This window comes from Citrus sinensis, chromosome 1 (genome assembly GCF_022201045.2).
Source record: "Citrus sinensis cultivar Valencia sweet orange chromosome 1, DVS_A1.0, whole genome shotgun sequence".
Taxonomy (NCBI): domain Eukaryota; kingdom Viridiplantae; phylum Streptophyta; class Magnoliopsida; order Sapindales; family Rutaceae; genus Citrus; species Citrus sinensis.
Window position 1 is genome coordinate 8,356,953 of NC_068556.1, and position 20,922 is coordinate 8,377,874.

Sequence of the window (20,922 nt, forward strand, 5' to 3'; positions counted from 1 at the left end):
GACTTGAGTTTTCAAACAATGGGGCGGTTAGGTAAAGACCCGTTTGAGATTGCTTTTAGAAACTTAAAAGTGATTTAAAAAAATTAAAAGTTAATTTTGATATTTAGTAAATCATCACCCATCCTACAATAAGTTTTGAAAAGCAAGAAAGGAATGACTTTTTTAAAATCTAATTTTGAGAATCACTTTTATCTTTAATATAATTCTGTATATATCCTCATATATATTATAAAAATCTAAAATTCTCCTTATTAATTAGGAAATGAAATCAACCACTCGACATTTGGCCCAATGGCCAGGACCCTGCACTCACAATTGTGAGGGCAGTAGTTCGAGCTCCCATGACGCATGTATGGACTTATTTTCTTCCTTAATTATGATATATAATTAAGTGAAGACCGTCTTTTCTCTTTCGAAATATGAGTGGAGTATACATCTCTCCAATATTTGAGAGGTGAATTAATGTAAATTAATCCCAATAATTATCCGATAATAAATATTAGTTGTAAATCTCATATAATATGAGTTGTAATATGAACATTAATCTCATGTAATTCAAAAAAAAAAAGGAAATGAAATCAATAACTTTAGAGAGATTATTAATATTACTAATTACATTGAGATAAAAAAAAATAAAAGTAACATTATAAAATATTTAGATTAGTTATTAATTATTATATATCTACACAAAAAATATATATTTTATATACATGTAATGTGTAAATAAATTTTATTTAATATTATGTCCAAATCAGTCATTTACATTCTTACAATAGTTTAACAGTAAGACTTAACAAATACATATGACTACTTTTACAACTCATGGTATTTCTAAAAATAAAAATTTCCAAAGCTATAATTGTTTCTTTTCACAATTGATTATTTCTATAATACAATTAACAACAATTATTTTAAAAGGGACAACATTACCAAACTAGCCCTAAAATAGAAACAAATGAAATTTTAATTGATTAATTTGATATATTGGGCACGTACGAGACGAATTTGTAAGTTGTGAAGACATTCTTAGGGCCCGTTTGGGATTGCTTTTAAGAGATTTAAAAGTGATTTTGAAAATCTAAAAGCTAGTTTTAGTGTTTGGTAAAAAAAAATCAAAATCACTTTTGTCAAAATCAGCACCTCTTACAGCTGATTTTGAAAAGCAGTGAAGGAGTAGCTTTTAGATTCTGATTTTGAGAATCAATTTTATCATTTAATACAATTCCATAAATATCCTTAAAATTATTACCTAAACCCAAAATTATCCTTATTCAAATTGGAAACAAAATAAATATTTTAATAAATTTGTATTATAATTAATCAATATAAATTTATTACTATCAATTTGTTGGTCGAATTATTATTAAATTTGTTTCACTATATTATTAATTTAATTATCAATTGTTTTAAGATAAAAAAATAAAAAAGTAAAACCAATATATTATAAATTTTATTTTTAATAAAAATTATTATAATACACAATTAAAAATATTATATGTACATATTTTTATATATATAAATAAATTTTATCTTATATTATGTATATTTTAGTCATTTATTTTCTCGTAACAGTTTAACAGTAAAATTTACCAAACGTCCATAATTACTTTCAAAACTCACAGTACTTCTTAAAACAAAATTTACCAAACACTTAACTGATTCTCTTCACAGCTGATTATTTCTACAGCACAGCTAACAGCAATTATTTTAAAAGCTACAGCATTCCCAAACTGGCCCTTAATCCTCTTTACAAGTTATTAAAGTTTATTAATAATGTATCAGTTGAGTTGGTTGACACTTGATACCTTCTTTTCTTATTCATTAGGTGGACGTATTTAGTTTCTCCTAAATACGAGAGTATTTTACAAAATAATAATAATTATAATAATAATATTGGTCTCCTTAAATTATATTTAATGCCACTTTCAATCAAATAAAATTCATCTACTGGCCCACTAGACCCACTATTTTATTGCTTATTTTTATACTAAAAAACCTGATTGTAAGTCATAATAAATATAACCTAGGAACACCTTAATAATGAATCACTTGGGCTAAGCCCAAGTGGCTGGGAAGTGGTTTGAGTCCCCGCAAATGCATTGCAGATGTTTAATTTAAATTTCTTTCCTTGAAGTTCTAGAGTTTGAGTGAAAACAGTCTTTCTTCCAGAATAGGAGTTGGACGTCCCTCGAATATTTGAGAGAGTTAAAAAATTTGAGCGGTGTCATATTAGAGTTAATGTAAACTGGTCTCAGTAATTTATATAATGTAAATATCACGAGCAATAATTATCCTGAAAAAAAAGAAAAAGGAACACCCTAATAATGTCTTTTAATGTTGTACGTACATACATCAATTATTTTTATCACATTGAGGACATTAATTAGAAGATTCTTGACTGGAAAAAGGATAAAAGTGTTAACTAATTTGAAGGTCTATTAATTCAATATTGGGTAAACCCCCTATTTTAGTTTGCAAAAATTATTTAGCAGCACATTTTTTTATAATTTATTTCATGCATTTACTGAAATGGTTTTTGTCAATTGCCAATTCTGGAATGTAGATAAAATGGCTCAGTATATCAAAAATTTAAACATACTCATATTGAACGTATGTTATTTTATTTCTTTTTTATTACTTTCACGGCCAATAATTACAGGAAACTTGAATCATCCACAAAAGAGGTGTCAATCGATTAAATTGAAAGCCTATTTGGGATTGTTGGGCTATTACAATCGGATTGAGATCTTCTCCTGATCTAATCACTCCTGATCTTTTATAAATATTGTGACACTTGTGTTTTAATATTAGTGAATGAATAAGATTTTACTACTTTTTTCTTTTTCATTTATTAACCACTAATTATATTAATAACACTTGCTCAAATAAATATCAGATCAGAAGAGGATCCCGAACCATTACAATCAGGCTGCTTATAAATGAAAACTACTCTCTAACTATTCGTCTCTCAATATTAATAAAACAATTGGTTATCTTATTTCTCAATTAAAAACTTTAAAAAAAAACAAATAGCCGAAGTATTTTTTTTAAAATTTTTTTTGAAACATAATATTTGTTTTCTAACCAATTGAATGGGAAAGGCATTTTGTCAAACGTTCATCCCAACAAATTTTTTATTTTTCCACTAATTTCAAATTGGTCACGCTCTCCACTCTCGTCACTCGAGTAGTTTTACATTTACAAATTTTGTTGTCTCCAAAAATGCAAGCATCAGACATCAGCAGACTTTCATTTTCAGCAGTAAAGGGAAATTAAAAATATATATATATATATAATTTATTTATTTATTTTATTTTGAATTTTACAGTATATAGTTCCTCACAAAATAAATGAAACTCAAATATACTTCCCTTAATTCAATACGAATACTATTGTATGAGACTTAATATACCTCCCTGAAACTAAAAGTAACACCTAAACACTTAATATTTTTTTGATGTATCAAAATTGAAGTCTAACAAAAAATTTGTAACTAAACAAATTAAAAAAAAAAAAAAAACACAACCAAACTAAAAAGACACTCAAATATTTGATCTCAATATAAATTTAATCATGTTATTTCTAAATTGTCAAAATTTGGACATTATTTTCTAATAATACTCATACTCTAAGATATAATATGCATTACCCAAACTACTGTAGTCACAACTCATAGATATATAAATGGTGAATGCTTTATTCCTATTTTCTGCAAATTCAGAAGAATAATGAGTAGCCACTCAAGACTTTTGGCGTTCAAGTCCTTATATTAAAATATGATAATCAATTCCTCTCTCAATTAAAGAATAATTGAGTGTATGTAATTTTTTCTTTAACAAAATATAAATGAAGTAGACATTTCTTAAATATAATAAGAATAAAAAATTTGGATAGCATTTTTTAGTAGTTGTTTGGTTATAAACATCAAACAACTAATAATTGTGTTATTGTACTATCAATAGAAAAAAAGGTCAAAAAATAACGTGGCCGGTGGCCCATCAAAAATAATAATAATAATAATGAACAATGAGGATTTATAAGTAGCCGTGGGCCTCGCTACCAGCCAATCACCCCGGAGGAAATTAGGATTATTTTAAAGTTTTGACTGTTCATTTCCTAAAATTCTCCGCAATCTATTCTATATCCTTTCGGTCTCGCACACACACACACACTCTCTCTCTCTCTCTCTCTCTCTCTCTCAGAGACTCTGACCCTACAATTCTACTCTCTCACTCTCCCCCAGATTTTATCCAAATTTCCATTCTTGGTCCCAACAATTTCTCTTTTTTATCCAGACCCGCATCTCCTAATTTAGCAGAGTTTTCTCTATTCCGTAAAATTTAGGCTCAGCGGAATCAGAGAAGAGTCTGAAGGCCCAGTGTTGGTGAGATGAAGATCGAGGAGCTGGACGACGTGGAGCATGATCGAAACGACGACGGTTGCCGTACGACGCAGATAGTGAAGGCTGACGCTAAGAGAGCGTTGGTCGGGGCGGGTGCTCGGATCCTCTTCTACCCGACCCTTTTGTATAATGTATTTCGTAACAAAATCCAAGCTGAGTTCAGATGGTGGGACGAAGTCGATCAGGTTTATTTTACTTTCATTTTTATTTTTTCTGGGCTTTTTTTTTATTTTTTTAAAAAATTTTGTGATCTATTATATAACCCAGTAGTCAATTTCTTTTTTTTTTCCTTTCATTTGGTTACCCAGTTTCTTCTACTTGGCGCGGTGCCGTTTCCTAAGGACGTTCCACGGTTGAAGCAACTTGGGGTCGGTGGAGTCATCACTCTCAATGAACCCTATGAAACTCTGGTTCCATCTTCCTTGTATCATGTGGGTAAATTTTTTTTTTTTTTGTTTTGTAGTTCTTGTTTGATGCTTTATGAATATCAAAAGATACAACTTATTTGATTAGTAATTGTCATATGAGTGTAGCTGTTTTGATTTCTATCTAACAAACTGAAGGGCCGATTTCTCTTTTATGGTTTTACAGGCCCATGGGATCGACCACTTAGTGATTCCCACAAGAGATTATCTCTTTGCTCCTTCTTTTGTTGATATTAGGAGAGCTGTGGACTTCATTCATAGTGAGTATATCAGTTATTTCTGTGGTCCTTTTGAACTCTTATGTATTCTCGTTGATTTTAGTTTGAAATTTGTCATCTTTTTTGGCTAAAGGTAATTCATGTGCTGGTAAAACGACTTATGTTCACTGTAAAGCTGGCCGCGGAAGGAGCACAACCATTGTGCTATGCTATTTGGTAAGGTTATTAAGCTCTTTTGGTAATTTCTACTTTTATGTTTAGTGGATGATAAGAGATCTGACAATTAAATTTGAGCTGGCTCATTTGTTTATTGTTGGATTGGTTGATTTTACCTTGTGCAGGTAGAGTACAAGCACATGGCACCGGCTGCAGCCCTGGAATATGTGAGGTGTAGAAGGCCTCGAGTGTTACTGGCTCCCTCACAGTGGAAGGTAAGAAACAGGTTTTCTTATGCTTTACTACTTAAATGAAAGGGAGATGTGAGTTTATTGTCAGAAAGTTCTCATCTTCTTGGATAGCTAACACTTATTATAGTAGTTTAGGCGCTTTATTTACTCGCAAAAATTATTTTAATGGAAAATGTGAAGTGTAACCTTTCACATTGTACCATCCTTATTGTCTTGTGTTTGTTTTCTCACTAAATGAAACGTAGAGGCCAGTGTAAGGTACCTTTTCCTGGATATAAAACATTCATTTTTGGTACTTTAAGTGCCGCAGTTTCTCTTTGATTTTACCCTCTGCACTTGGGGCTGGGAGATATTTACATTCTGTGGTTTAAAATAATAAGCAATTCACTTTAGAAATATTAATTTTAGTACTTGATACTTATTTTCTCCTGTGGATCAAGCTGATATCTCCATCTCAAAGTCGGTCAATAAGCTCATAAGCTTCTATTCCCCTGCAAATGAAGATGATTTTACCGTTTGAAAAATGTGCAACTGTTTTTCTTGGCAATGGTTCTAGGATTTATCTAATTGGGTAATGTTCAATCTTAATGCTTGCCTTTGTGTGATTCTGATAACCAGGCAGTTCAGGAATTCAGCCAGAGAAAACTGGCTATTACAGCTCCCTATTCTCCATCCGTTGATGCAGTGCTAATAACAAAAGCAGATCTTGAAGGATATCATGGCACCTGTGATGATACTACTAGTAAAGCGCTGGCAGTTGTACCCAGAATTGTGAGTACGAGGCCCATGATGGCCAGGCTGTCGTGCCTCTTTGCTTCTTTGAAAGTTTCTGGTGTTTGTGGACCAGTTACGGGACGGCTTCCAGAGGCACGTGCCTGCTAAACCACTCTCTTCAACAAGATGTTATGAAGCAGTTGTTTGTACAGAAACACATTATGAAATAAGTTCAGAAGTCAGATCTTTTCCAGTGTTCCGACAATGTCATGCTTCAGGCAAAGGAAAAATGAGAAGAATTAGAGTTCTTCAATGTTGTGTATATCTACACACTACACTCTATACACTTCGTCATTCAACCGGTATATATTACTGCAAATAATACTTTTCGCAATTGTAATTGTGATTGAAGTAGTCATCCTTCCGGTGGTAATTTTTTTTTTCCTTCCCCGTTCCTCGTCTATGTTGTTTCTTGAACCAAAGCAAGATTTTGTCATCCTGACGTATCATAAATTCCATGATGCGATGGAAATCAGAGACTTCCTTAGAGGAGAGCCTTTATAAAAGGACTTGTGTGGGTTGGTGTACCACTTCAGCATGTCAAGCCCTGCTGTCATTCGACAGGTTTGATGGGTTCAATGACATGGGTCCTAGGCGTGGCAAAATTTCACGCGTTTAATTAACCCGATACGAATTCACACGATAAAAACAATTGTTGAGCTGATTTTTATTGGATCGTTAAGGGTTCAACTCACAAAAACCCAGTCCATGATAAGTTGGGTTTTGATTTAATTAGGCCCAGCAAAATTTCATCCAACGTAAGAACACTATATGAACCCACCGATAAAAACTGTTGAATCGGCCTGTATCACGTCGAGTGGTTAATGAGTCAACCCATTAATGGCGTGCTTACTTATTAAAAGTAAGAATGTGAATTAAGGAATGAAAATTAATAATTTGTATATTTATTTAAACGAGAGCTGGAATGAGAATCAAAGTGGTGTTCATCACTTAAAATTGGAAATAATTACTAGAGCTCTCATTCCAGTAGGGGAGTTAAGAATAAGAATTTTATTCCCTAAAATGATCATATTACCGCCACTTAAATTTTAAAATTTTCATTTTATCATTATTTATTTCTTTATTATTATTATTATTATTATTATTATTAGTTGTAGGAGTAGCAGCAACAATAACAACAACATCAATAATAATAAGAATTAATTATAATAATTAATAATTATAATAGTAATTACTATTATCAAAATTATTATTATTATTATTAACAATAACATAATAATAATAAAAAATAATGAAAATAATGAACTAATGTTAGTTTAGTAACTTGTAATAATTCATTCAGATTCCAAGATAAAGTAAACACATCAATGACAATACAATTCATTCCGATTATGATTCCCACAACTAAAGTAAACAATTTATTTCGATTCCCATTCTCCATTCCAATTCCAGCCCATTCCGATTCCATTCCATTCTGATTGCAACCCATTCCAATTATTGATTATTAAATGCATCATAAAACCAATTTGATAAGAGTTTGAATTTAAGCATTAAAACCCATCTCACCCAACCTAATAACAATTAATATTAATAGTTTAAATTAAATTATAAAATTTTAAAAAAAGTAAATTAAAATTGTTAATATTATATGAAAAGATAGTTTTAAATTAACTAATTATAATATTAGCACAAATCCTAAAATCTCTACGTGTTTATTATAAATTTAGAGCCATTATTGACTAATTGTAGGATTTTTTCAGGTAATACAAATTTCTTTGTATAATTTTTTTTTTCTGTTTAGACTTTTAATCATTCACATTGATGCCTAGAACTAAATTATTGATTATTTGTGGACTTTATTATTAGATCAAGTTGAACAAGAAGAATATTCAGATTTTGTTTCGTTTGATATTATATTTTTAAAAATTATTACATGTTTTAAAATAAACTAAAGATTTCGGGTAGTATGATAATATTGACGAATGAGTGCGGGTTTATATATTCTAATCCAAATAAGTCAAAGGATGGGTTTGGGTATATATGGTTGGGAAATTATCATTTGTATACCCTTAGTTTACTCCATTATCAAAACTACTACAACACTTTGAGGGTGTATCAATCGTCCACCCTAAGTTGACAAAATGTATCAGCTGACCACCAAACCGTTAGTTGCCGTTTAAGTATGATGACTTTAGAAGGGTAATTTGGTCTTTTCATATGATACAAGTGATAATTTAAGGGTATACAAGTGATAAAAAGAGAATTTAAGGGTATACAAGTGATAATTTTCGAGGGCAAAATCGTCAATTCACTGTAATTCCGTTAACTTTCAAACGTCAACTAACGGTTTGGTGGTCGGCTGATACATTTTGTCAACTAAGGGTAGACGATTGATACACCCTTAAAGTGTTGTAGTATTTTTGATAACAGAGCAAATATAAGATATTTGAATGATAATTTCCCTATATGGTTTAACACAATACGATAAGAAAACAACATGAAAATGCCCAAACACGACTCATTGGCCTATATTTAATTTAAGCATTAAAATCCATTTCACTCAACCCGATTACCCTTAATTTTAATTGTTTAATAAATTCAATAACTTAAATTATAAAATTTCAAAGACAAAGTAGGTTAGCTATTTTTTTAATATTATGTAAAAAAAAAAAAAGAGCTTTAAATCCACTAATTATATAATGTTATCACAAATCCTAAAAACTATAAGTATTTATTGTAAAATTTTTAGGTAACACAAAAATTTTAGAACCATCATTGACTCATTGTATTTTTCTTTTTTAGGTAACACAAAATTTTTTCTATGATTTTTTTTCTCTTTAAATTTCTAATCTCTGATAGTGGTGTCTAGAACTAAATTATTGATTATTTGTGGACGATATTACTAGATCAAGTTAAACATGAAGAACATTAAGATTTTGTTTAGTTGGATATTATGTTTCTAAAAAGCATGTTTTATAAATTGTTATATGCTTTAAATTAAAAATATATAATAATTCTTTTGAATAATTATTTCAAATTGACCAAAAAGAGTGGGTTAAATGGGTTGGTTCGGGTAACACGATAATGTTAATGACTGGATCCGGGTTTGTCTATTTTGACTCAGATAAGTTAATGGATAGGTTTAGAATATATAATTTAACCGCAATACAATAAGAAAATTATACGAAACTGCCTAAACACGACCCATTGCCCCGCCTAATGGGTTTTTTTAATTTAAAATAAAAATTTATGGATTTCACCAAGGATGTATCAGAGTTGCCAAATAGCAGGTCCGAACTGAGTGAGCACACTAAGTCAGCATGCTTAGGAAATGGTGGGACTGAATAATATTAAATTTTGGTGTGGAGCTTTTAACATCCTTAAAAAAATCCTTATAAATCATTTTGAATTTTATTCCATAAAATACCCAATTTTAATTCATAAAATACTAATCCAAAAATTAACTCTATAAAGAGTATTCCTTTTAGGTTTTTATTTATAAAATGTATACACATCCTAAAATCTTAAATTATTTTCTTCTTACTATATATTTTCTATCTTCATTATTGTAAATCCTTAAAAAATTTCTAAAATAAATATTTTCAATTAAACTTTATAATATAATTATAAATTATGCAATGAGATGGCTATAAAAAATTGTTAAAAAATAATTTATTTAAGTGTATAATTGAATTTTCATACAAAACAAAAAAAAAAAGAATTAATTTATCATTACTTAAACAATTTCAATTAAAGAGGGGTTCTATAAGAAATTAGGGAGGGTGTCGAAAGGGCTACTCCAAATATTCTCGATATCAAAGTGAGACTTAGTGGCTCCAAAATGAGACCCACTCACTTAAGTTTTTCTCCAACAAAAGAGCCTCTACCTGAGCATGCATGGCCTTTGAAGAAGCGAAGGAATTTATGAAAGCCCATTTCAGGTTCATCGTTCCTTTCACGTGTAATTTGGGCAAATGGAAGGCGTTTTGCTTGCTCAATATTGAATCTAAATTCTTCTTAAAATTGATTTTTGTTCGACTAACTGATATTTTGAATTTTTTTTTGTACAGTGCAGTTAAACAATTGAATTGAATTACATTTGATGGAATCAGAGAAATTGAGTGCCGGTTCCTATTTTTAATTCCATAAAGTTGCTAGACAATATATTTTTAATGAATTTGATAAAGTTTATGATGATTCTTTTTAGATATTTAAATTAATATTAAAGAGTAGTATATGAGTTTGAGGGTGCTTGTGGTTTCTAACTGAGAGAATATATATGATAGAGTATGATGTAGTAACTGGGCCAGCCTTAGAGCATCACCAAAATTTTGTATTCTTAATCTAAAGTTGAGTTCTTAATCCAACATTTAGCTCAAATGTGAATAATTATGTGTTGCAGACTATCATATAAGATTAAATCTAATTAAAAGTGATTTATTAAGGCTTTTAGTAATTTAGCCTTTAATGTATTTGATATGATGTAGGCCTTCAATGTGTAAAGACTTAAGAGTCTATTTTTATAATAAGTTGAAATAGGAATACCTAGAGATAACAAGTAATTTATCTATATAAGTGGTTATGGTCTACAAATCAAATGTAAAATTCTATTCTTGTCTGACATCCCATCATTATAGAGAGTGTAGAGAGAAACTTAAAGAATTCTCTAAGATAATGTGTTGATCTAGAAGATAAACTATACAATTGTAAAAAGTAATTAAGCACTATGGATTCAGTTACGCTTCCTATATTCGTTCATTGATTCTAGGTAATACAATATCAATATTCCTAGTTTTTTAGGTTATGATTTTCACCAAAGGATAATTTTCTAACACAAAAGACTCCTTGAATAAAATTGTACTTTTTATTTGAAGAAGTACATTAGCATTTAAGGCCGCAGAAAACACTCAAATTACGATTTTTTAAATAAGAAATACTTATCTCTCTTCAATTTTGTTGAGTGCTTTCTCCATTTTCAGTTTATACTTTATTATTTTTTATTAGAGAGAGAGAAGTGTTTTTATTGCTATTCATTTTTCCTTTAAAAAAAATAGTTATCAATATTAACTTATTTCAATTTGAAGAGCTTTTGGAGGATAGCATATTTTTTCACTTTCTTTTTTGCCACATAAGTAAGTAAATAGATATTTGAAGAGTTAAATTTGTGGAGCCTTTTGGTGATTCTCTTATTACATGTGTGCCAATATGCGCCTTAAATTCGGGATAATATATATGTAATTAAATGTTTATAGTACTAAAGTATTTGGTAAACACTAACTGTTGTGACTTTTAAGTTAAGTTGATTTAATTTACCATTGATATTATGAAAATTTGTAATATTTTTATTATTTTATCAAAATTATTATTTAAAAGTCATATATATACTACTAAGTTGTATTTTATAGTTACAATTTTTTTTTTTTTACATCAACTACTAGACCTAAATTAAGTTCTATAGTTGTTGGTGAAAAATCTATATTATTTTTTATTTTATTAAAACAGCAATGATCGTAGATATAATAGTTTGAATGGGTGTAAGAGATATTTCATTGGAGCTCAAGTGGTTATGTCACATCTTTATTGGTCCTTTGTGATGGTATCCTAGTGCACACAATTTTTTCCTGGACCTCAACAAGTCAATTGCGTACAGTGACATATATCTTGTAGCTTTATGCTGTCAGTGTTAGGATTTAAATTAATATAATATATTTGGTCTGGTATTAATGAAATATTTCTTTATTACAAAAAAAAAAAAACAGAAATAAAATTATTTAAGACTTTCCAATCGCGACACAACAATCCAAATATTAGTATTACAAGGAGTAAAGAAGAAAGATAAAGAAGAAGGAAATTTGTTTACTAAGCTAAATTGAAGGAGGTTATTGCAATACTTCCATCATATTTAGTTCTTTAAAAACCTTATTAAATTACTCGATTATTTATTTTGAGCACATATTATATGTTGTACACATGTGCACATTTTATAATATCATGTGACACGCTTTTTTATTTTTAAATTTAAAAAAGACTTTTCTTTTTTCTTTTTTTGCATAGATTCTTATGATCCAAAACCATGTTTGCAAAGCACATAATAAAAAAAAAAATAGGAATATGGGAAAATAATAATTAATTACTGTAATATTATCGATTAAAAAAAGAAAAAAAAAAAAAAAAAAAAAAAAACTATGGTTGGCTCTATCCATACTCAAGTGCAGAATGCTCACCAAACTTTCCTAAATTCAACTAACTTCGATGGGGATTTAATGGGCTCCACCAATTCTGTGCCATGACCAATCATGTAGTTATGTCTTATCATAATACAAAAGATAAAAAAAAAAGAAGAATGAACGAATACTTTAGTAATCTACTTCTTTCACATTTTTTATACAAAAAGAAAAAGCAAATTATAAAGGATAAATGCTTTAACAATTTACTTACTTTCGCATGAATTTTTGCTAACGCGACAGGACTAGTGCAGTGTTCATCGAGACATCAACGTAGATCTAAATTAATTCATATTCTGGTTCTTGTAAAATTGAATTAGGATCATAAATTAAAGCCATATCCCATGTCGCTAGTGAATGCAATCAGTCTGAAATTGCTGCTAATTCATAATTACTTGTATTACCTATCATGGATTCTAGTGTTTCTCCTACAAGATCGATTATATTTGCCTGGGCCGAAGGTGGACTACTATCGCTATACATCTGAAAACAAGGTACGTGAGATATATGGAAGAATCTAAAAAAGTTGGCATGGCCATGTTGTGATATTCCTCCTTGCACTACTTAATTCTTCTTGCAACTTCTTTACGGGACCAAATCTCTGCACTCTGAGTAACCCTAAAATTGCTGCTAATTCATACTCTTCCTCCTTTAAAAAGCATCCAAAATCTTCTATAAAGTGGAAGAACTGAATATCACCTTTTTAGGTTGAACAAGACATGTCGTTCCTTTTTATTTTATACTGCATGTGGAAAGAGACACTTCCCCCTGGCCCCTTACCAAACTCTCTCCACCATCTCTTACAAGATCTCTCTCTCTTTTTTTTCTTTTTTTTTTCCTTTTTTTTTTTTTTGTTTTTAGTTAAAGCATCAGTAAACCACTGTGTTTAGATTCTCTAAACAATTTCAAAATGGCATAAATCACTTTTACATCTCCCCTACTTCAATTAGTATAAGACATTGATAATTCTTTTGTGATACAAGAATGAGCTCAATGGGTATGTGCTTGGGAATAATATCGTATACTATATAGTACAAATCAATAATTGAAAGAATAAGGTAAGAATATGTAAAGAATATCACGTTTTGTGTATATATAAATGACAAGATAAAATAAAATTTGTGATAAGTCATAAGAACTGTCAAATCCAAGATTAAAGGTTATTCTTGTCTTCTCATCAATTCCTTGTTCTATTTCTTTATTCCCTTTAGAAACTACAATGAAGCTGCTGCCCTCACTTAACTGTTGATTTATCTTTATTTCATGCACGTCCCATGAAAGAAAAGATAATATGCACGTTACTCCCTCCCTCCTCTCTCTCTCTCTCTCTTGATGTGATAAGCAAGCACATTACTACTCTATAATTAATACTGCAGAAAAAGCTCGAATCTATAATAGAATAAAGCATATAGTAAAGAAGTTTCCCAAGAAACTTATAAAACAGAGAGAGAGAGAGAGAGAGAGAGAGAGATCAACTTTAAACTCTTTCTAGTTAATACTATAGAAAGATTCCATTGTTTTCAGTTAAAAGCTTAATTTAACCAAGCTCCTCACTTTTGTTTCTCTCTTACTTTTGTTAATCTTTTATTTAATTAGAGACTCTCACTTTAAATCTTAAATGGGTAAGAAATGAAGTTTTGATGTGGCAATGTCTTATCATTTGTCATTTTTGAAACCACAAAAACAAAGAGCCTTCCAGGAAGTCACTTAGAGGGGTGTAGAAAAAGGACCCCATCGGATTTTCTATCAATCTATCCAAAGTAATTTTGCTTTTCATTAAGGCCAACACCAACATTAATACAAACTCCAAAAGAGTTCTCATTTCAGCTAACGAGACATGCACCCATTAGTTGTTTATTAAAGGTGAGTAGAGGCGCCCAATCTGAAGAGGAAGAAATATCGATATTTACTAATTAATCTATAAAGAATATTGATAAGACACAACTAATCTCTTTTTTTTTTTTTGATTAAAATTGTCAATTCAGTTTGTACAATGGTGGTGGTATGAATATTTATAAATGTATAAATATTAACTCAAAAAATTACTTATTTTTAGAGGATACATGTGCAATGAAATTGGGCTATCATACTTAAAAAAATTAGTTCGATAGTTAAAGTGTTGTTTTAAGTCTTTATGTCCAAAAGCTATTCTCAGAGCAAATGTATAATAATCTCCTCAAATACACACACACACACAACTACATAGCATGTAGTATATGCCTATAGACTACTAGAACAAGATGAGTATATATTACTTTCTGAATTACAGAAACAACCAAATAAAACAAAATTAATTTTGACCCATGATAAAATGTTTTAAAGAAGAAAAGAAATCTCTACCTCAAAATTGTGGATATATAAATCAGCAGATATGCATGTGATAGATCAATGAGAACAAGAAAACAGGCACATGTCGATAAAAATTATTATATATATCCCTAAAAAAATATATTAACAAAAGTAATCATAATTCAAAAATCTATAATTAACCACTGAAGGACTACTCGATCTTTTGATTTTTCATCTTTTTCACTATTTTATTTTATACAGAATAAAGATTCCAAGCCAGTTCATCTAATCTTGTAATTTGAAAGGTGAAGATTTGTAGATCAAACTAATATATTAAGTGGAGAAAGTAAGGGACTAATGGGATAATAAGTAAACAATTCGGCAACACACAATCGAAAAAGAAATCATATATCTATAATTTACTAAAGTGACTACACAAGCAACACAATTAACAATGTTTTTCTTGCAATTTGCACAAACTCTTTGGTATTCTCTTTAAAAGAACAAAAAAGAAAAAAAACAATATACAAAACATCTTGAAATAATAAAATAATAAGAAATAGGCATAAAGATGATGTTGTAATGATAATGGTGATGATTTTCATGCAGCTGGGATGGATTTACTTTGGGTCTTTGGTTCTCCTCCTAATTTGTCAGTATGGAAGCAGCCTTTTGTGGCTTCTTTTCTTTTTCTCCTTTTGTTCTTTTTCTCTCCTCTCTTTCAACATGGACTGTTTGTACAGTTAGTTCAGTTGAGACTTGAGAGGCCATGAGACCTTTGCCAGGGCCCCCTCCAAAGAGAAAAAAGAAGGAAAAAGAGCAAAATATAGATGGCCAGCCTCATCTTGGCTTCAAGTACTATAATGATGATGATAATAATGTTGTCTTTTAAGTTTTTTTTTTATTCACTATTTTTTTATATTTTGCGCCTACCCATGATGATCCTGGTTGTCAGGATCAGGCCAGAAGGAGGAGTACTTCAACCATTCTGCCTCTTGTGGGTTTGTCATTGATGATTCCTGCAAACAAATACAAGCATGTCAAAAATTAGGGTTAGGGTTCATCTATATATAGGAGTTGCCTCTTTCTTCTCTTTTTATTCCCACTATCAAATTGTCTGATGTGTGTTTTACTCTCAATGCTACGCATGGAAAAAGGGCTTATGAGTTATCATCCACTTTCTTTTGAAGACACTCAAACACGCCTAAAAGAGAGAGAGAGAGAGAGAGAGAGATAGAGAGAGAAATATATAAACATGTGTTTATATTTTGTGGAGATATTATTTTCATAAAACACATTTAAACAATTCATACGAAAAAAGCTTTTAGTCCCTCTCCATTGTTCTTACATTTGAAATTGAAACCAAAGTTTCGGGTTTAATTATCTTTCTTGTTCAAAAGAGCGAGGAAAAGAATAAGAATAAAGATCCTCATGTATTTTAACAATTTATGCTCGTTGTTTCACATTTTGTATAGGTTTAGCTCTATATCTATTCTTTAGATTCCTATATTTGCTGATCCAATAAGAATTCCATCAGCGTCCAAATTCAAAAATACTTAACATCTTCACCATTTGCCTCCTTCACAGAAAAAAAAGGTGAAAAAAAGGAAAAAAAGAAAAAGGCGTACACAGAAAAGCAAATTATGCTTGTCTTTGTATTTGATTTTGTTTATGAGGTACTGGAAAGACAGTACAGTGTAGGGTAGATATGATAGCTACTTACATTCCTTTACAGGATACTGTGTAGTATGATATAGTAAATCACCGAAACATGAAAATCAAAAGAAGAATAAAAGAGGTAAAGAGGATAAATAAATAAATAAATAAAGAAAGGTGTTCTGGTTTCTCTCTTTAATTTAAAATAATAGTAATAAGGAATAATTTGATACTATTTTATTTTTATATTTTGTCTTTTTCGATCCTTTGCTTTTCCTTTTACTCTCCTTAGTTAGTATTATGACGCACGACAAGGAGTTCATGGATTTCAGGGTCAAAAAGTTGATACTCACTTCTTTGATATCTGATGATGAAGTGCAACCCATTATGAGTTCCTCCAAACCAGATGCAGACCTTCCTCCCAGTTTATGATGTTGCTGCTGCTGCTGCTGCTGCTGTTGCTGTTGCTGCATTTATTCATTAGAAAAAGGCAACAAAAAATTAACATCTTAATCATCATGTCTTCAGCAAGGTTTGATATCTAGAAAAGACAATTTAGAGTATGTTCCCAACTTAGCTGACACTAATCAACAGTGCCACTTGGCATGTAACCTCACTTGTTAATAATTTTGGTTTCTATATATATATATATTTTAGGGTTTTCACTCTACAAATATATTACAACGTGGGATCCATTGGAAGTGTAAATTCATTAATTTATTATATAATTCAAAGGTTTATAGAGTATAGCTCAACAATTTACGATCAGTTAAAGATAAGACCTCTACTACCGCACTTAAGAATACTTAAAATCTTTCATACTTGAATTGGTGCCCCCAATATTGTTGTGAGTATTAACTTGCCACTAGGCAAGAAATCTTAGAGGCACTTGTTACCTAATTTTCTTTCCTCTCTTTTTGGGTGTGTAATGTACTAAACTAAGAAAGAGAAAGAAAAAAAAATACCACACTGTCTAGTTTACTCTGTGTGTATTAATTACTTGGTCAAACTGATCGAATGTGAACGGTCAGATGAATACTACTGGGTTTTGTTTAAGTACCTGGAAACTTTCATTTTGAAGCATTATTCTGGAGACATGATAAGAGTCTTCGTCAAGAATGATAGACGTGTGATGTAGAGGAGATGGAGAGATGATAGTAGAGATTGGATGCGAAGGCCTGCTGATGTGGAATGCTGTGGTAGCAATCTGCTGATGATGCGTATGGTGTTGTTGCTGCTGTTGTTGTTGATGCTGCTGCTGATGTTGTTGCTGTTGTTGACGATGATCATGGGCCAGATGATGATGCGGCCGCTGATGGTGATCCCGAATATCTTCGCACGTGCCGTGTGCTGGGGCTTCCCTTGCTGTAGACGCCTCCCCTATCCCCACCTGCATTTGAAAACTATACATATTAACATTAATCTTGAATTGAAACAGTTTGCTAGCAAGTCCATTTTCAACATTCTTTTTGTTTCGCTTTAACATCTTTTTCTCTCTTTTATTTTTTTTATTTTTATTTTTTTTGCTTTGTTTGAATTAATATGGTTAATTATTCATGTGGTAACCTTTCTGGCGGGTAAACAAAGTTTACTTAGTTAGCTGACAAAGATAATCAAGTAAGGTCCATAGGGTTTTTGCATGCTGTTTGTTCAAGCAACTAGTAGAAGAATAAAAGCAACCCTATAACTTTTTTGAGTCCTTCCTTTTACTTTTATCTTATATATGCAAAATATGTATGACAACAAAAGATTTGATTAAAAAGCTTATTAATTACTTAACTCAAACAGCAACGTTAGTGCAAATAAGCAGAAAGATTAATTAATGTATGAATAAACAAAATGAACGTACCTCATCAAAGCTTTTCCTAAATGGGACAAAACTGAAATGGTCAGATTTCAACTGTTGCATATCAATGGCGCCGTAACTTGACATTGCAGCAGCAACCTGAGCTCCGGAAACTTCATGGTCTCTATGTGGAATCATTTCTTTTGATGAACAGCTTCCACTGCCACTATCTCTTCGACTATTAGGATCGCTGCTTCCTTCACCTGTAGTTGCACTCTTTTCAGACCAATTGCATTGCCGCGGCTGAGTCTGATAAAATATCTTGGAAACCACAAGCTCGCCTTCTTTCTCCTCCTCGTGCTGACCGAGGTGATATTGGTGCATTACCCAGTTGGTCTTTTCGGGTTTTCGATTCTTCCCAAAGTTTGTGTAGAGAACAAGGATCTTCTTGCACCCTTTCTGTTTGCCATTAACCATGACAGGCCTCGTCTTACCGGTTTTATGCCATCTTGTTTCTCCGCCTTGCAAGTCACATTCGGTTTGAATTTTCCTCCTCTTTCTTGTCCCAGTAGTGTAAGCCTTGGAAGGTCTGTGGAAGAAATGCCTGCTCAAGCCATCTCGTGTGACTCCTGCAAGAAATGTGTGAAGAAACAATCAAAGTTAGGTTGACTTAGGTGTAACAAATTGTGAGACAATTAGAGATGAGATCGCTCTCTTGAAAACAAAAAAAGTCATAACAAACAAACAAACAAGATTGAGAAGCTACAGCTAGCTATATATTGGCTCATTAAGACTCTTCATTATTTTTTTAAGCAATATTGATATGAATAGTGGGAATTGTACTTAAAAATTATTAATATTAAGGGACCTGGAAGTTTCTCAGGATGGGTGTAACAAATCCCGTCTTCTCCTTCAATAGTTGGAATGAACTCATCTATCAAAGGGTGGGGTTTCACCATGTCTTTGGCTTCAACTTTTGCTTCGAGGTGATCTATCAGTTCTTGGTCTGTTGGATCAAATTTCACTCCAGCTGGTAGACCTAACCAATCCTGCAAAAATTCATTCAAATTATATTCAACATAAGAAAGTTATAAAAAAAAAAAAAAAGACTAACCTAAAAGAAATTAAAGAGGAAGCTTTAATTTAAGTTAAAATCTCAACTTGGTCTGGTTAAAAAAGCATTGATAAACAGAATTAATTAATAATATAATCTATAAGCCATGGAATAAAAACAGCAAGCATAATTCTTGTTTTTCCTCGATGATTCTTGTTTTTTATTTTTTATTTTTTATTTTTTCTAAAAAAAGAATTTGAAAAATCTTGAGATTGAAGGCAAGAATATGAAGGATGATACTCCCGTACCGGCTTTGCTTCGAGCTTGTGTCCGCAACCGGGGCACTGCTTGGATCCACACAGCTGATGTTCTTCAAGCTTGGCATCAATGAGATCAGAGCTGCTGATATTGGTGCCCAAATTACTCTTACTACCACTCATAGCTTATTGTTATTATTAGTATTCGATGTGCGCAAAAAAACCAGACGCTATCTGCTTCTCTCTTTCAAACTCTTGTAATAATAATATTCAACGAAATAAAAATCAGACTCTCCATACAACAACCAGCTGATACTCATATCCCAGTTACCTCCCTCTACACAGCAAAAAACCATAAGCCATGATAAGTATATATTCTTGGAAATTAAAAACAAAAATTACAGTTTCTTGTTGTGGTTTTTTTGGAGATTTATCATGAAATAGTAAATTCCAAGGGATTTTTTTTCCCCCCACCAAAATACCTACAAGAATAAAGAAAGTGACCTTTTTGTAGGCAAATCAAATCTAAAACAAGAACGTTGAGGAAAACCCAGATGAGAAAATGCAAAGAAAATAAAAAATTTTGAAACTGGGTTTGAGAGGAGAGGAGAGGAGAGGAACAAGGAGGAGGAAAAGAGGAAACTGTAACAGGAGGGATTGATCTATAAAACCTGCTTTAAGGCATAAAATACACCAGAAATTGCTCTCTCAGTTTTACTTTAACTGAAGACTGCTGCTGCTCTGCTGATGAAAAAGAAAAAGTTGCCCCTCAACCTCAAGCCTACACACTACACACACCCCTTGACCCTCCCCTACTTTTAAGCCCTTTGCTAATTTAAGCAGCTTACTAGTAGTATAGGCGGTTCGTGTTTGTGTGTGTGTGAGAGAGAAAGAAACAAAAGAAACAAAGATACAAAGAAAGAAAGAAGGAAAACAGGATAGAAAGGGGGAAAAAAATGAAATTAGAAATTATAAAATAAAAATCTCTCTCTTTCTCCCTCTTTCTCTCAACACTCAAGGTCTCTTGACTACTACTAAAGCAAAAGGCAAGAAACGGCCTTCACAGCTGTTACTTAAGCCACACTTTCAAAAGCTATTGCCTTGCCAGCATCCCCTAAAACCCATCTCTGTTGATTTATTTATTTATTTAAATAAAAAAAAGTTTTACATGGTTGAAAATATTAGTTTTAGTTGAGAGATGGCAGTAAACTTTGAGTAGAAAAGAAGAGATCAAGAAAAATTACCGTTTGATTAATTATGTGAGCAAAAATAAAAACTAATAGAGTAGAACTTGTATATATATATTTATATAAGATGATAAGAACTCACATGGGTATTGAGGTGGAGTGGTGATCATGATACTTTAGCCATGAATGTTGCAGAGAGAAGGAATTTTAAGGGTTTGCTTGATTAACAAGGCAAATTCACCTGTACTAGTACTTGATGGACCACCACCACCCCCTTTCTAA

General features: G+C 31.3%; 2 protein-coding genes across 4 annotated transcripts; one reads left to right on the forward strand and one right to left on the reverse strand.

Moving 5' to 3' along the window:
• The first annotated feature begins 4,175 nt into the window (after positions 1-4,175).
• LOC102629847 (phosphatidylglycerophosphate phosphatase PTPMT2-like) lies at positions 4,176-6,599 on the forward strand. Its single transcript, XM_006475288.3, has 6 exons — positions 4,176-4,587; positions 4,711-4,833; positions 4,994-5,087; positions 5,179-5,261; positions 5,387-5,476; positions 6,071-6,599. Exons 1-6 carry the CDS (start codon positions 4,390-4,392, stop codon positions 6,332-6,334), a joined length of 852 nt encoding a protein of 283 aa, XP_006475351.1. The 5' UTR covers positions 4,176-4,389; the 3' UTR covers positions 6,335-6,599.
• An 8,493-nt stretch (positions 6,600-15,092) lies between these two features.
• LOC102630141 (NAC domain-containing protein 75) lies at positions 15,093-20,922 on the reverse strand. Of its 3 annotated transcripts, none has more exons than XM_006475290.4 (7): positions 20,783-20,922; positions 19,505-19,790; positions 19,011-19,191; positions 18,206-18,771; positions 17,417-17,746; positions 16,710-16,823; positions 15,093-15,719 (listed from the first exon to the last, which is right to left on the reverse strand). In XM_006475290.4, exons 2-7 carry the CDS (start codon positions 19,634-19,636, stop codon positions 15,630-15,632), a joined length of 1,413 nt encoding a protein of 470 aa, XP_006475353.1. In that variant the 5' UTR covers positions 19,637-19,790; positions 20,783-20,922; the 3' UTR covers positions 15,093-15,629. The 3 variants fall into 3 exon arrangements, with proteins under 3 accessions (XP_006475353.1, XP_006475352.1, XP_024953323.1); XM_006475289.4 differs by lacking the exon at positions 20,783-20,922 and adding an exon at positions 20,125-20,545; XM_025097555.2 differs by lacking the exon at positions 20,783-20,922 and adding an exon at positions 19,958-20,545.